Source organism: Letharia lupina, assembly GCF_014066315.1.
Source record: "Letharia lupina isolate WasteWater1 chromosome Unknown contig_4, whole genome shotgun sequence".
NCBI lineage: Eukaryota > Fungi > Ascomycota > Lecanoromycetes > Lecanorales > Parmeliaceae > Letharia > Letharia lupina.
In genome coordinates, this window is record NW_023502973.1 from 187,046 (window position 1) to 203,974 (window position 16,929).

The window sequence follows — 16,929 nt, forward strand, 5'->3', positions numbered from 1 at the left end:
CTTCAATATGGATGTGGAAATATTGCTGCTGATGTCGTCTGACCGATGCTCAAGACCATCCGGGTACTCGTGGTGTCCGGTGACTCCAGGAAGACTAGTCAAATGAGCGACCATCTTCGCGTCATCTACGTGAGTCGATGAAGCGGAACACGGAAACTCTCAAATAGTGCAATAAGTCTTGATGCGAAGGACGATTTGCGCTGAAGCCTTTGGGTATCTATAATCGAGGCTACGTAGCCTCGTCTACGATCATGCATAAGCATGACCAATCATATGTCCCAACCTCCTCAGCCTACTCCGTGGTGCTGCTACAACCGAAGCAGACGCACGAAAACAGAAGCTGGCTAACAGATCATTACATCATGGTACATCAAGTATTTGAAATGCGCCTCCTCAGGCTCCCGTGGCTCCTGACGACGATCCCTCGCCCACACCGTCCGACTTCGCAGCCTTCTCCTTCCTAACCTTCTTCTCCTGGTCCATGCGCGCTTGCACTCTTGCCGTCCAACTCCTATTGCTCGTTAGTCTGACTTGAACAAAAGATAAGGCTTCCATCGATTTTTGTCCAGATACATAGGCAACGTACTTCACCGTCGACTCCGACACCACCTCCGGAGCGCGGAAACTCCACCTGCCATTCTTCGTCTGCGACACGTACGACGAATCAGCTGATGACACCACCTCGTCTCCCCCAGCTGAGTCGGGCGGCCCTCACGGAGATCCTGAAATCCTTCACATCGGGAAAATTCTCCCGCAGAAAGTGCCGCAGATCTGCACCATCGAGGAGATAGCGCGTTTGCGCCGGAGTGAGGGTGTTGTCGAAAAGGGCGTTGGGTTGTTGTGCAGGGAGAGGAAAAGGAGCCTGGGCGCTCGTGATGCAGTTTCAGCCTTCTCATGGGACGAAACGCCCGGGCGCATTGGTTCTTGCTTGATTTTATGGATGGCAGCCTTGTTCTATCCTGGCACCCATAGGCACAGAGCCGCAAAAGGAAGATTGATGCACATCGCAATTATTTGAATGGACATGCAAGAGGGACGAACCCCGCACAGCATGGCTGTGTTTATTGGTCAGTCGAGGCGCGCTGCATTTCTGCGTACCCAATGACCGGAGGCGCCCGCCCACCACCCTGAATATTTGCAACTCAATCGCCTCGGGGCTTCAATTCCGGCCATAGGTCTTATCTCAGCCATGAAATGTACACACAGTCGCTCACCCGTCTTCAGCGATATGGAAAGTAGTGAAGGCGCGGCTTTATCAAGCTTATAAAGGGGTTTCAATTGTGCGAAGCCCGACAACAAAACAAACAAATTTATCGATGAAGGGTGCTAGATTATGATGGGCCTTAGGCGAAGAGTCACGCTAGGATCGCATCCCCCTCCCGGCCGCCTCACTGTCACACTTGCTATGTGCAGGCCTTCCGGCATTTTGTATTGAGGTGCGATTAGCACTTTGTTTGATGTACGTATCACAGTGGCTTTGATAACGACGGGGGGATAAAAGTTGTTAAGAGATGACTGATATAACAAAAATACTCGGCACTACATGTCTTTAATTCATGCTCTCGATGAAGGATACGGGGTTGAAGAAGAGAGTGTGTAGATCTAGCGTTCGAAGCAACGTGGTTGTTCATACTCATGAAGTGGGGCATGCCTTTGACGCCTGAACTAATGTGCTGGGTCTTTCACATTGCTGACGAGCATGGTTTCTCCACCGTTTGAGTCAAGGTGCTGATTCATTCTTGTTGATGATGAGGATGGTTTCTCTAGCGTTCGAATCAACCTGCTGATCTTCTCACATTGATGATGTGCTTTTCTTTAGTTGCAATCAGCGTTCTGGTAACGTACCACATATCTCATTCAACAACGAAGCGTACTGCACTACTTATAACGCGAAATCGTTTAGATCCTCAGAGATGAACGATTCGTCGCATTGAGCGTATCCAAAATCCTCGGCAGCGAGAAGCCACCGTCAAACATCTACCCTGCGCAGTGACGCCTAAGACCATATCTTACTGCTTTCAAATGGCGTACTCGAGGGCATCGACCGCCGGGCAGAGTACTGTGACTAGGGTGTCTTCATGTGGGCATTCATCTACGGTGGGGGATAAGCTTCGCTGAACACTGCGGGAAGGAAGGATAGGAGAGCGGAGGGTTTGATGCCGCCAAGACGTTCGATCGGTTCTTGATTCATATCGCAGAAGATGCCAGGATGAAAGCGTAAGAGGCGATGGGACGGAAGAAGTCCGTTGCGAAAGCCCGCGCTCTGTGGGAGAGCTCTACGGTCAAGCCGCCCGAAGATTGTTTTCAAATTTTGCAGCTCGAGGAAACCCTCTAATCTATATTCTACCCTGAGGCTTTGGTATTCCACTCATGAGTAAGGCTTTAAGCAAGACGTATCGAAGAGCGTCGTTATCCATTCAGCATCGGAGATGGACGGTCAGTGAGAGAAGAAGACCCGCTTGCGTCCTCGGGACTGTCTGCGCTTGCAACGCTGACTACACCACATCTTACTTCGAGCGCGCTGTGGGTCTTTCAAGTGTACTTTGAGAATACAATTATCGCTATTACTACCTTCTACCACATGTCGGGCATCTCTGCCCTCCGCTTGCCATCAGTCCATTATTCTCATAATGGAATATTGGTCGTCTAATCATGATCAACTCCCATATTTTCTGCCCATACAGAGTCAATGATCCATCACAGTTCGCCTGATCCAGCGCTTAGAGCCGGTGTGATCATCTGAGCCAACGCTGTAGTTGGCTTCCATGCTGACCCGGAGTTTAAAGATACCATCAAGTAACCAGCTCCGACAAAATGAAGAAGAGAAAAAAATCCAGCCTGCAAACTCACCATCGTCGATCTCACGGACTTTACACCCACAGCCTCATCGCGGCCATTTGCGAAGGCATCGTCATGAGATTGTAATCGTAAGTGTCTGCACGTTGCGGAAGAGAGAGTGCGAGCACTGGCGTATATATTTCGTCATCATTGCGGAAGCAGTCGTAGTAGAGACACTGCTTCCTTCAGAACGCATAAATGGTGCCTGGGGGTGAGGTCTCCAGGCCAGATGTCAACTGCCATTGTCGTTCCCGACGACGTAACCCTGAGCCTGAGCTTGTAGATCGTTTGCAGCGCTGTCCGTGTCGGGTTTGGATCCAGGCTTGGGGATCATGGGCGCTCGGTCAGAATGAGCATGCTGTTTGAGCTTGCACTAGTTGTTCGATGTCTTGGCGTCCAAAGGTTTAGCCGAGGGAGCCGCATGGATAAACTTCGGTATCACCTCCCTCGGCAGAGTTGCCTTCAAGATTTCAATGTTCCCTTCGATCTGGGAAATTTTCTATGCGAGTAACCGTCCAGCGAAGGTCTCCTACAAACACAGGGGAGTTAATGAAGCTAGAACGGGAAGTAATCTCAGTCTCCACATAGTTGATGTCATACTCCCAACGACGCGGTCTTTGAGAGCTTCCAAGGCAACTGAAAAGAATGGAGAACGGACAGAGACCCGTGACTGTGCTCCCAGATCCCAGAGCGGATCTGCATTGGTCTCATTTCGAAGGGGCAATTCATGATCGGTTCGCAGAAAATGCCACCAAATTCCCAGATCGCCACTGTGTAGTCGAGACCGCATCAAGGACAGCGCCGCAGCGGGAGTTTACCTATCAACAGATCCATTATGCTTCCAATGTCCTTGCACATCATTTCTTGCAGCATGGCATTGAACGGGGCGAAGTTATTATGATTTATGCCTACAGGGGGGTGGACCTATGCATTGCGATACTCGCGGTTTTGAAAGCTGGGGCTACCTTCAGCGTGGTCGATCCTGCGTACGACTCCCCCAAGATCGAAATGAAAAGGACTCCAAGATTTTTTCCCTGAACAGTCCTAAAAATTGCGCAGATATCCTCCTGATAGACAAATAGTATATTTGGACGTTGCAAGGCCTAGAGGTCTCATTGTGATCGAAAAGGCTTCCCAAGAAGAAGGCAGGCTCTCGGCTCAAGTACGGACATGGATCCAGGAGAATCTCGAGTTGCGGGCTGAAGTGCCTGCTCTGGAATTGCTTAATGACGGCAGCGTCAGAGGAGGATCGCTTGACCGAGATGGCAAGGATGTCTTACTGGAACAACAGTCGTTGAAGAGCACGCACCCTGGCGTGGTTGTTGGCCCGGATTCTACACCAACGCTTAGCTTTACATCTGGTAAGCTGTGGTTTCGATACTCTGTCTTTTTCAGTGCGGCTGACATCATGTAGGCTCGGAGGGCAGACCAAAAGGGGTATCTTCAACCGTCGCAAGGTGTATATTTCTATATTGCTGACCAGTCAAAAAGGTCCGAGGACGTCACTTTTCTCTGACGTAAGGCGCTCTCTCCGTAATGAGTAAAGTTGTGGTGAACCTGAGTCTTCGTAGGCATTACTATCCCTGGATGGCCGATACTTTCAATCTCTCTGTATGTTTCTTCAGTCACTCAGAAATGGAAAGGTTTGACGTTTGTACAGGACAAAGACCAATTCACCATGCTGTCAGGGATAGCCCACGATCCCATCCAGAGGTATGTGATGCCTTTTACCAACGATATCCAGAAAAATCTGAAAATGGCTGATGGCTTGGAAGAGATGTTTTCACGCCTCTCTTTCTTGGAGGTAAGATGTTTCCGATCATACACTAAGATATAGGCTGATTATTATTCCAGCGAAACTACTTGTACCGGCCAAAGAGGACATCGAGCACGAGAGGCTGGCTGAGTGGATGCGAAAATACCAGGCAACCGTGACCCATCTGACTCCAGCAATGGGTAGGCCAATTGACTGCAGTGTTTCTTGAATCATTTCATTTGCTTACTCGGAGCGCTTGCACAGGCCAAATCCTAGTTGGTGGCGCCAGTGCTGAGTTTCCATGCCTTCGAAATGCATTCTTTGTAGGGGATCAACTCATCAAGCGTGACTGTCGTCTACTCCAAAGACTGGCTCATAATTGCAGAATCGTACGGCCCACATCTCTTATCATCGCTCATCACAGCGCCGAGCCGACGCTAACTAGCTTGACAGATTAATATGTTCGTACGTAACTTCGGAGACCATATTTCCTCTTTTGGAGCAAATCCTGAGTCTTGAGACGCGTCTCGGGAATTTCTACCCTCGAAACATGTCCCAAGGCTTGACATTCCCCCTCAAATAGGCAATACTGACGGCGAATTATATTCTAGGGTACAACGGAAACCCAACGAGCCGTTAGTTATTATGCCATACCTCCTCGGAATGAGGACTCGGAATACCTCGGCCGGATGCCTGACGTCATTCCAGCCGGTACATCTCCCATCTCTGCATAAGAACGGGGACGGAGCAATTACTGATTTCGAAATAGGCAGAGGTATGAAGAATGTACAATTGCTTGCTGTCGACCGCGCATCTCTGGAGCAAGGTAAGCCTCGACTATGCGGCATTGGTGAACAGGGAGAGATCTTCGTCCGAGCCGGAGGTAAGTTCGATGTACATCACGAAATCGATGCGGACCCACAGCTTGCTGAGTATGTGTGTTTTAGGTCTCGCTGAGGGCTATTTGGGTGATGATCTGAATAAGGAGAAGTTCATCCCGAACTTTTTTCTCGAAAACCCCAATGTGTGGCAGGAAAGTGAGGAGTTGAACTCTACCGGTCACGAGGAGCCGTGGCGCAAGTTCTGGAAAGGTCCTCGAGATCGACTTTACAGGTATAGCAGTTTTTACAAATTCCAGACCTAGGCACATAGCAGACTCATGACTTGGCAGGTCTGGCGATCTTGGACGATATACTGAGAGTGGAGATGTCGAGTGTACTGGGTGAGAGTCACAACTTCCTAACTGTAGAAAACTGTTAACCGAGCGGATGAAGTCGGGCAGACAACCAGGTAAAAATTCGTGGCTTCAGGCTTGAGCTTGGAGAAATCGACACACATATTTCGCAGCATCCGTTGGTCAGAGATAATGTTACGCTCGTAAGACGGGACAAAGATGAGGTATGTTACTGCGTTGGAAGGGTACCCATAGTCAATCAGCTTAATTTCCGCCATAGGAACCTACGCTTGTGTCATACGTGGTGCCAGACATGAAGGAATGGACCTCGTGGCTAGAAAAGACAGGCCAGCCAGACGATACAGAAGACGATACCATGGTGGGTATGCTCAAGCGGTTTCGTCTACTTCGAGAAGATGTCAGAGCTGCGTTGAGAACGAAGCTTCCCTCCTACGCCGTGCCTAGCGTCCTAATCCCTTTGAGAAAGCTACCATTGACGCCCAACTACAAAGTCGACCGAAAAATCCTACCCTATCCAGACGCCGCCGCGCTCGCCACAGCTGCTTCAGCGGGCAGGGTAGCGAGGTCTCACTGGACAGACATACAGAAGACTGTAGGCCAAATATGGGCTTCGCGAATAGGCGTTCCCGCCGAGACCATTGACCTAGATGATGGGTTCATCGACAGCGGTGGTCATAGTCTCAGGGCGCAGGAGGTTCTGTTTGACATCAAGCGCTGGGCAAAAATCAGTATCTCTATGAACACTCTGTTCCAGAATTCAACACTGCGAGAGTTCTCAAGTGTCATAGCTGCTGCGCTAGAAGCTCGAGAGGATGGCGAGAAGAAGGCTGACAGTACGCCACCGGAGATGGACTACGCGCTTGATGGCGAAGTCCTACGGGCCAAGAGCCTTCCGTCTTCTTTCCCAACAGGGGCTGTCAGACCAGAGACTATAATGATTACCGGGGCGACTGGCTTTCTGGGTGCTTCCATCCTTGAAAACATCCTCAACCGCAACAACGGAATCAGGGTCATTGCGCTAGTCCGAGCCAAGTCATCCTCTGAAGCACTCGCGCGTGTCAAGACCACCTGTGTAGCGTACGGCACTTGGTCCGCCTCCTGGGAATCGCGACTCAAATGCATACCCGGAGACCTCTCCAAAGAAAAGCTAGGTCTCAGCCCCGACGTATGGTACATGCTCGAGAATGCTGTCGACGTCGTGATTCACAATGGAGCACGCGTCCATTGGATATATACCTACACAACACTCAAACCCACGAATGTCCTCAGTACCCTCGCCTGCCTTGCGCTTTGCGCAAGTGGCAAACCCAAGCACTTGACGTTCGTCTCTTCGACCGCGGTTCTGGATACGGATCACTACGCCTCTCGCACGACGCCCATCTTAGAAAGGGACCCTCTGGACGGCTCCCGCAAGGGCCTTTCGAGCGGGTACGCGCAGTCGAAATACGTTTCCGAGTACCTCATGCGCGAAGCAGGACTACGTGGGTTGCGAGGTAGTGTCGTCAGGCCAGGCTACATTACTGGGAACCCATCTACCGGCATCGGCCCTACCGACGACTTTCTGCTCCGTATGCTCAAAGGGTGTATCCAGCTATCCTGCCGTCCAGACCTAGGCAACAACACCATCAATCTCGTTCCCGTCGACTACTGCGCCAACCTCGTCGTGGCGTCTTCACTGCATCCACCGCTCGAGCAAGATGTTGGAGTTGTGCATGTCACGCCACATGCGCAGTTGGGCTTCAATGCTTTCCTCGAAACGTTACAGAAATATGGTTACAATGTGCCAATGATACCCTATCCAGAATGGCGTTCAGCCCTCGAGCAATACGTGTCGACGGAAACTCAAGACCAAAGAGAAGCGCATGCGCTTCTTCCGCTCTTCGATTGGGTGACGACTGACCTGCCATCCGATACGAAGTCCAGAGCCTTAGACAACATCAACGCACAGGCCGTGCTTCGAGCCACTGGTGTTGAGGAGAAGGATTGCCAGGTTGGAGTCACGCAAGAGACTGTGGGCGCTTACCTGGCTTTCATGGCCGAGATTGGATTCATCGGCCGACCGGAAGGGACGAAGGAGGGAATGAATCTACCGATGGTCGAAATTCGAGAAGAGCAAAAACAGGCACTGAAAATGGTCGGGAGGGGTGGTTAAGTAGCTACGAGGGAAAGGGAGACGCAGAGCGCGAGCAGACGGACGAGACGTCGGTGAGAAAGGGTATATACACACAATATAGTGTACGGCCGGTGATCGATTGTGCATCCAGTACTCCTGACATCAAACTGGCGGTGCCCCTCGATGCATTACTTACACAGTCATCCGAGCTTCAGTTGTCGCTAATGTCCGGACCGCCTGCTATTCTATAGACCCCTAATGGTATCACCATTATATATTGGTATTTTTGGACATTACCCATGTACGCATGTATGCAAACAAGGATGAGTAGATGAGTACTTGTGTGAACAGGCATGCCAAGACTCGGCCAGGCGCTGTTCTTCTTTCACGTCTGCTACCCGGCGTTCATTTTATGCATGGTGTCTGCAAGATGACGCAGCCAGTTCTCACTTTTCAATTTGATTTCGTCATGAATGCAAAAGTTTCCCGACCACGGCTCAGATGCATCCGCGAAGTGGAGAAGACTTGAGTGATACTTGGCTTTCATCTTGTTCTTAGAAGCCAATCGTTGCCTTCTTTTTAGCTCGTGCTGTCGTACACGTAATGGAGAAGGCGCTTGGGGACGCGTCCCTTGGTATGATTTCCTACCATCATGAAGTAATTATGTTCAATGTTCAGTATGCTACTTTATGAGGTAGGAACGACATCTCTTTCTCCCCTTTCCGCCCTTCCTTCTTTCATCTTCATCATATTTCTCTTCCATTCGTCTCAGCTTCAATAAATATCCCAAATGATTCTTTCTACCTCCCTCCTCATTGCAGCATTAGCCGTCACCCAAACCCTCGCCATCCCCTCTTCCGCTTACACCTTTTCTGCCTACCCATCGTCCACAGCCTCGCCTTTCACCCCACAGAACCTCACCTCCTTTACCCAGCCTTCCTCCCCCAACAATTTCACAATAGACGGCCCCTACCTCGAAGTCGTCCACGAAATATACAATCTCACCACCTTCCCCACTGGCGTCGCCGTTGACCAGGACAACCGTATCTTCATCAACTTCCCTCGCTCCGCCTCAAACAATGATATCACGCTGGGCCTAGCAGACAGCTTCAATACTACAGTCGCGTACCCAAATGCCAGCATACAGACCTGTCAGCCCGGTCAGAATGTCTCGACGTGCTTTGTCAATGTCCAGAGCGTGGTAATCGATTCGGCACAGAGAATATGGGCGCTGGACACAGGGGCGGGGCCGGGGCAGACGGATGCGGTGGAATATGGAGCGAAGATCATGTCCTTTAACCTAACGACGAATGAGATGATTGATAATTACGTGCTGCCATACTCCATCTCCGCCAACGGCACGAGGTATGCTCCGCCCCCCGAATCCCTTTCCGAGAAACCGCTCCTAACCGAGGAATACAGCATCAACGACGTCCGCTTCAACCTCTCCATGTCCACCGCCGGCGTCGCCTTTCTCACTGATGAACAAGGCTCCCTGGTCATAATCGACCTCGCCTCCCACACATACACCCGCCGCCTCTTCAACACCTCCGTCGTGGCGGCAGACGAGTTATTCGTCGGATCATTCGACGGAACGCCTTTCTACGAGTGGAAAGGCACCCAGCGCTCCCACGTCGGGATCGGCTCTGATGGCATTGCGCTCGCAAACGGAAACCTCTACTTTGCACCTTTAGCATCCCGAAGATTATATCAGATCAATCAGACAGTATTAGCGAATGCCAGCCTAACAGATACCGAGATTCTCAACGCAGTGGAATTCATTGGCCAAGTAGGCAGCTATCTCGAAGGCTTCACTGCCGATGACCAAGGCCGCGTCTACATGGGCACTGCAGAGCAAAACTCCATCACCTATTTCAACACCTCCATATCCTCTCTCACGAATTCGACAATGCTGAACGGTATCAACGCATCAAGCACGAACGCCACGAACGAAGGCGTAATTCCCGCCTCGGATATCGAAGTAGCGCCCTTCGTTAGAAGTGCGGATATACAGTGGCCGGACAGCATGTGTATTGAAAACGGGTATTTGTGGTTCACGACCAACCAACTTCCGCTTCAAGGAACATATCAAAGGAATGATATCACGAAGGCTAGTTTACCTTATAAGGTATATCGAACTAGTGTCGGGGGCGCCGGTCCTGCTGTGTGAACAGAGAATGATGAGATACGAAAATGATACCGAGGAGAGACTACTGTACATAGCATGAATTATATAGACATTATTGGACATAGGAACGTCAAACCTCCACATCTTCATTCCTTCCATCCTTCAACTTCAAGCGTGCAGTGCCATCATGATGATTCTCCCAAATTTCCAAAGTGATCAAACCACCACGAGTCGACCTCGACGCGTCAAAAGCAAAAGAGAGATCAAAAAACGAAGTCCCATCAAAACACCATCGATGCCCGCATCGTACTCCGGATCCTCGCAAACCCCGCAAGACCGCCTCGCCCAAAACCCGCGTCAAAGACGGGACCCCCGGCAGGGGCACACCGTCGGTCCCAAACCCCTCCCCGCGCCCATCCCAAAGCCCTACAACCGAGCAAGCAAGCAAGCAAGCAAGCAAGCAAGCAAGCAAGCAAGCAAGCAAGCAGGCAAGCAAGCAAGCAAGCAAGCAAGCAAGCAAGCAAGCAAGCAAGCAAGCAAGCAAGCAAGCAAGCAAGCAAGCAAGCAAGCAAGCAAGCAAGCAAGCAAGCAGGCAAGCAAGCAAGCAAGCAAGCAACCAAGCAAGCAAGCAACCAAGCAACCAATCACCCAGACCGCCATCCCATCAAACAGACAGACAGACAGACAGACAGACAGACCTACAAATCCAAAAGCCGGCGTCTGCTCTAGCTGCATCTATATGGCAAGGAGATGGGATTTGATAAATTTTATGTTGTGTTTAAAGAGAGTGAATGTGTGTGTGAGAGAGAGGGAGAGAGAGAGAAAAAGGTCATGAGTGAGATAAAAGGTCATGAACGACAGAAAAGTTCATGAGTGAGAGAAAAGGTCATGAGTGAGAGAAAGTTCATGAATGAGAGAAAGCGAGAGAGAGAGAAAGTTCATAAGAGAGAGAGAGAGAGAAAGTGCATGCATGCGTGAATGAATGAACGACAGAAAAGGTCATGAGTGAGAGAAAGTTCATGAGTGAGAGAAAGCGAGAGAGAGAGAGAGAAAGCGAGCGAGATAGAGAGAAAGTGCATGCATGCATGAATGAATGAATGAGAGACAAGTTCATAAAAGAGAAAAAGGTCATGAACGACAAAAAAGGTCACGAATGACAGAAAAGTGCATGAATGACAGAAAAGTGAAACGTGAGCCTAAGCACGGATGGTGCTTGCTTGCATACGTACGTGCTTGCGTACGTATGTAGAGTACGGCGGCAAAAAAGGGGAGGGGAAGAGTTGGAAGATTTGAGAGGAAAAGGGGGTGGAAGATTGGAAGATTGGAAGATTGAGGAAGGGAAGGGAAGGGAAGGGAAGGGAAGGGAAGGGAAGGGAAGGGAAGGGAGGGCATGAGTCCACGGTACGGTGTCGGTTTATGCGGGTAGGGAGTGGATAAGGTAATCTAGATGGGCTGGTGATTTTGTTTTGATGAATAAAATATGTCGAGTGCAGGCTTTGTGTGCTAGGCCTAGCATGCCGTCATGCCTCGTTATGTACATTCCTTGCTTTCACCTTCATGTCTCATCTATCCGTTACCTCGTCCACCCCCAACTTTCTTCCCTCCTCTGCCTGCAGAAGCTCCGTCACCTCTCCCTCTCCCTCTCCCTCTTCCCCTGGAACCACCTCTCACTTTCCCTCTCGCTCCTCTCCCACCTCGAGCAGCGGGCCTTGCGGCTAACTCCTCTTCCTCCCTAACCCTCCGACTCTCCTCATCCCACCATTCCTGAAATGCTTGCTCTTCTTGGATCTCTTGCAAGCTCCTCTTGGCGGCTGCTTCTTTGATGATGTCTTTCTCCGTCTGTTGCTGGTAGAGTATATCGGACATTGAAAGTTGGAGAGTGGGTTCGACAGGTAAAGGCTTGTGGCGGATCGATTGGATTGGTTGCTGGACTGATGATGAGCGTGAAGCCGTAGGCGGATTTTGGGCTGAGGCTTTGGAGGCGTCGGGCGTTGAGATGCTGCGGTTTTGTGTCGGAGCTAACGTTGGGGCAGGGCCACTGGCAGCCCTTCGAGCCGCGGGTGCCTTTCCAGGAACGGTTTGTCTCATCGTAAGTGGCGATGGGGTACGAGGTATGCTTTTAGCCTCGGATGATGGCGACTTGGTGCTCTCTGTACCGAGGACATCCTTTAATGAAAGCTTTGGACCAGTGGATGCCACCTGCCATGGCGACACCGAGCTCTCGCTCTGTGCTCGATTTTCGGTTGAACTTGGGTTTGGCGTTGGGAAGTTCTGTGGTGATCGAAGCTGCTGTTGTTGCTGTTGCTTCTTACGCTCTTTCTGGGATAGCTTCGTAGGTAAGCCACTGGTAGAAGCTTCACTCTCCTTAGCACGGAAAGAAAGCCCTGTTGAAATACTCGATACGCTATGGGCTGACGCTTGGGCCATGATATCTTTCATGTCTAGCTTAGTGGCAGTCATTGAAGGAGGAGCCCAGGGCTGCTTGCTGCTTATTTCGCCAGGAGATTTACCAGTGGAGTTACCCTGGCTTTTGTAGGATGAAGGACTGGTTGAAGCTGCGATGGCGCCCTCTGTTTTGGAAGATGAGGCAGCTCGCCCATCGTCGGTTTCATAGCCCATGGTGATCTGCGGAGAAGGCAACAGTGACTCAGGAGTATTGGCTTTGTGGCGGCGATGGCGATCGGGCGTGCTTTTGTCAGCCGCCTCTGCTTCAGGTCCACCATCTTCTTCCATCTCAAACATGAGGTCCGCGGCAGAGCTCTTAGCCCGCAAAGAAGGGCTCTTGGACTGGCTATTTCGATCGCGAGATGCTCTCGATTGAGACTTCGACACCGAGGGCGACTGATGAAAATCTTCGAAAAACGCGGCTTTGGCCTTAGAACCCCCGGAGGACTTTGCTTCACGCTCAGGGAGCCGAGTCTGCAAGGATACCGAATCGATCTTGATGCGTTTACTTCGTGCCATTAATTCGAGGAGCTGAGGATACTTTTCGATCAAGTCGTCTTCGGCCTTGCCGCTTTTTGCAATTGGTAGACATGCCAGTTGATTTTGGCGGACGACTTCATCCAGCTCGAGAATGAGATCCTCATCCAGCTCGTTGAGGAGACTGAGTCTGGTCAGAGCGATTTTAGCAGGAAAGAAAGACTGCGATGCTTACTGGTTCTCAAGCATGCCCTCGAGGTTCAGACAGATGTACTCAAGCGCAGCGTCTTTGAACTGCGTGACCGAGCACGGAGCGACAGCGTTCAGCAGCTGGCAGACGTTGCGTGTATTAACTTGAATTAGTCAGCAACAGTGCGCATGAGGCCACGAGTCATTGTTCTCACCATATCGGCCTAGCACCTTCTGACAGCACTGGGCGAGCCGCTCGAGCATCAATTCATTCGCAACAGACATGACTTCCATCACGAGGTCTAGGAAGGCGTCGAAATCAGTAGTCACAACATCCTCAAACATCTCCTCATCAGTGTCGGCGTAGATATGCCGCAGTACAAAGTCGAAGACACTAGGGTCCACATGCTTCAAGTCCACCTTGATGGCTTCCTCCGGTTCTTTCAGTTGCTCGCGCCTGGAAGAAAGCCATAGACCCGCAGCACGGCCTTCGAAGAGCCCTTCGAAGAAAGGGCACCTCTGGCACATAAGTGCGCTATGAACCTTCACATTTTTACCATCAAGCTCAACCTCTACGTTGCCGTCGTCGAAATATCCAGGCTGGCGGATCGCCAACTCAAAGTCTTCGTGCAAGGACTTTGGTGGTTCCGTCATCACTCTGACTGCTTGCTCGAGTTTACGCATCTCCAAACCGGAAGCTATCTTCATCAGCTCGGTCCTAATTTGACGATAGCGGAAGGCTGATGACGGCGCGTGTCTCGTGTAATGCCAAACGTCGACCACAGAGTCAGTATACAGGTATAGGACGAGATTAAAGACGGTGATAAAATCCAGGCCTTGAAAGAGTATCAGGGTCTTCCCTTCGCTGTCATACTCGATCGTCACGACTTCGGGGATCGAGAAAAAGTAATGCTTCCGAAATATTGCAAGTCCTTGCCTCATGGACTCGCTGCGAGCTGCCAAGACAAAACCATGAACGGGGATGCGGACGTCAGAGAGCGTGGTCCCAACTCGGGCACTATACGCCGTCTCTTTCGAACCAAGACTATCACTAAGATAGCTTGCCAATTTCTCTTCGAGGTCTGGAACAGTCAGCACAGCCCTTCGGATTGTCGCAACGTCATTGGGCTGACTTGATTTCCAGAAGCGCGGTGTTGGTTCTTCAGTCTCGGAGTCCTCCTCTGCGAACCCGTGAAACGGAAGAAGAGGGTACAAATCCTGCCACAGCATTTTGCACTCGACGTCAATCTGGATTTTGAGAACATCACAATCCCTACGGACGGCAGCGTATGCGCCGAAGGTATTGCTTCTTACCGCCGCAATCCTTGTCAAACCGGGTACACGAGAGAATTTGTAGTCTTTTGCTTTGTATTCTGCAAGACCAGCAGCACTCGCGTCTTTGATCTTGGCACGCTTAACCCTTCGCCACACTGACCCAGATTCTGTACAGATTACGATAGAGCCGTCTTGGCTGACATCCACATCTTTTACGGCCATGTGACCTTTCTTCAGAGACCAGACGCGCTGTGGAGGCGATAAGGCTAAACGTATCTTTGACGGGTTGGTGGTTGATGATGTAGCACTTGAAGCCTCTACCTTTTGGCTGACATGTACGGTGAACACATCGCCCATGCTCGACATTGCACATATGGTATCACCACCAGAAGTGACCTTACATATGTGATTCTCAGCACCTTCAGCCCTGGCACCCCATATACTGTTCAGAAAGTAGTTGGAGAATGCTTCCAGTGGAAACGCCATCTTCGCATAGCCATAATTGGAAAAGACCCACACATCGTGATTTTCCAGGAGACATATAGTAGCCTTGTCAATAGCTGATACTGACTTCACGGAAGACGAGAAGAGCGATGCAGCGACCTTTCGTGGCGTGTTCTGGATCGCAAGCGAGCGAGCATCGGAGTCGAAGAGGCCGAGCTGGCCCTCGTTCTTGCCAAATGTGAACAAAGAGCTGGCTGTGTGTACCACAGTATGGATGCTAGAAGCGGCAGCTCCTACCACGATTTCGCGTTTCAGAGGGCCAAAGACCTGTCGTGGCAACAACTGGGTGGGCTCTTCGTCCATGGTAGCGGAAGTATTGGGCGCATAGCCGAGTTGACCAAAGCCATTACTGCCCCAAGTAAAAGTCTCGCCTTCGCTTGAGATGGCAATGCTATGATTCTGTCCAAGCGCAACATGTATGACCTTCTTGCCCAAAAGACCTCCGCCATGTACGCTGATGAACCCAAACCTGGTGGTTTCATCTCCAGACCCAAGCCTGCCTCCCTTGCCAAAGCCGCACATGTACATGTTGGCTTCAGGGTCCGTGGTAAGAACGGCGGAATGCAACTTGGACAGCTGAACGTCCTGTACAACGATGGGACGATATTGAACAAGCGCTGGGAGTTGGTTGGTTTGCGAAGGTGGAAAACGTCCCTCCGCAGCTTGAGCGCTCGCGCGAGAATTCTGAGCCTCATACTCGTTGTATAGACGGCGTAATAGATGGTCGGGACGCTTCAGGAAGATTCGCTCGGGAAACTGGCGGTCGTCCTCATCCCCAAACCCTAGTGTAAAGTTCTTATTACTGCCAAAGGCGAATATCTCATCTCCTTCGATTCGTGTCCTCGGTGCAACTACTCTGCTTGGGCCGTCATTATCGTTGGTGTCTCCGCTGACACCCTGAGCCATTTCACTGTCTTCATCATCTTGGCTTCCAGCTAACAGCGGGGCGCCTGAGTCTTGTCTGATGTTCCGGCTTGTGATTGATGCCCCATACACGTCGAAAGGGCTGTTGCCCTCTCTATCCTTGATCTTGATCAAACCACCTGCAGCGTGAGATGGGCCCATAGTCGAATGTTCCATAGCATCTTGGATGTCCCGGTCCATCAATGCCCGCGCGATTGTGATGTTGCCAAAATACAGAGCTCGGTGTAGTGCGGTCCATCCACTTTCCTCATCCTGAACATAGAGGTCCAGAAGCGGGAGCTGTAGCAATGCAATGGCGAACTCCGATGCATTCTCGTTGGTCGACGATGCTATATGATGCAGCAGTGTGACACCATGAGAGTCCCTCCAATTGACATCTGCGCGGCTCAACGTCACATTCGCAAGCGACTTCGGCGTCGCATTACCCGACGGAGCTCTTTGATTGCTCCAACTAGATCCTTTCGCACTCTTACTCAAGGTCGGTGATGTCCCCAACGTTGCGCCTGGGCTCCCCGCAATACCAACGCTTCCTGCCCTTCCTCCACCACCGCCCTTTGTAGACTGCGCGGAGGCATTGTAGGTGGCTCGAGCGAGCACTTGTCGAAAATTCTCTGCGTCATTTTCGAAGTAGTACTTCCAGAGCAGGGTACTCATATGCGAGCGAGGGGAGCGATGGAAGGTCCTTCCAGTCGCCCCAGGGAACGCGCCTCGCTGTAACCTCGAGGGCTACGGCTTGTTTAAAGGCGCTCGGTGAAGGACGGAAGGGTTCTGAAAAGGTTGAGTAGGAAAGGAGGGGAGAGGAGAAAAATGCGTGTCTTGATCGAGTGATCTAGGTAGGCGTGGGTTTGGGGGGCGTTGAGAGATTCGGTGTCAATTGGGCTTGCCGAAGGTTTCTGGGACAACTATTGCAGGTAAGCTGTATGATACTGAGGGAGGTGTCTGGAAACAGAGTGGGAGAGATATGAAAGAAGGTGCTGCAGTGGTAGGAACTGTAAATGTGGGGAAGGAAGAATGGACGTGTGGCCCTCGGGCGGAATGACTCGCAGGAAGCTAGATTGTGCTTGGCATGTTATCGCGTCCCGATA

The 16,929-nt window shown here is 51.0% G+C and overlaps 3 protein-coding genes across 3 annotated transcripts; 2 read left to right on the forward strand and 1 right to left on the reverse strand.

The window, feature by feature from the left end:
* Positions 1-3,483: 3,483 nt before the first annotated feature.
* HO133_007635 (uncharacterized protein) lies at positions 3,484-7,941 on the forward strand (the record flags this gene model as incomplete). The annotated part of the gene is made up of 12 exons (XM_037298505.1): positions 3,484-3,824; positions 3,898-4,199; positions 4,464-4,551; positions 4,614-4,642; positions 4,693-4,794; positions 4,859-4,869; positions 5,048-5,059; positions 5,206-5,305; positions 5,364-5,477; positions 5,542-5,707; positions 5,905-5,992; positions 6,049-7,941. The coding sequence occupies 12 exons, from the start codon at positions 3,484-3,486 to the stop codon at positions 7,939-7,941; spliced, it is 3,246 nt and encodes a 1,081-aa protein (XP_037155841.1).
* Positions 7,942-8,692: 751 nt separating this feature from the next.
* Positions 8,693-10,072, forward strand: HO133_007636 (uncharacterized protein; the record flags this gene model as incomplete). Its single annotated transcript, XM_037298506.1, has 2 exons — positions 8,693-9,267; positions 9,325-10,072. 2 exons carry the CDS (start codon positions 8,693-8,695, stop codon positions 10,070-10,072), a joined length of 1,323 nt encoding a protein of 440 aa, XP_037155842.1.
* Positions 10,073-11,596: 1,524 nt separating this feature from the next.
* On the reverse strand, positions 11,597-16,498 carry HO133_007637 (uncharacterized protein; the record flags this gene model as incomplete). Its single annotated transcript, XM_037298507.1, has 3 exons — positions 11,597-13,136; positions 13,188-13,305; positions 13,357-16,498. 3 exons carry the CDS (start codon positions 16,496-16,498, stop codon positions 11,597-11,599), a joined length of 4,800 nt encoding a protein of 1,599 aa, XP_037155843.1.
* Between the last annotated feature and the right edge of the window lie 431 nt (positions 16,499-16,929).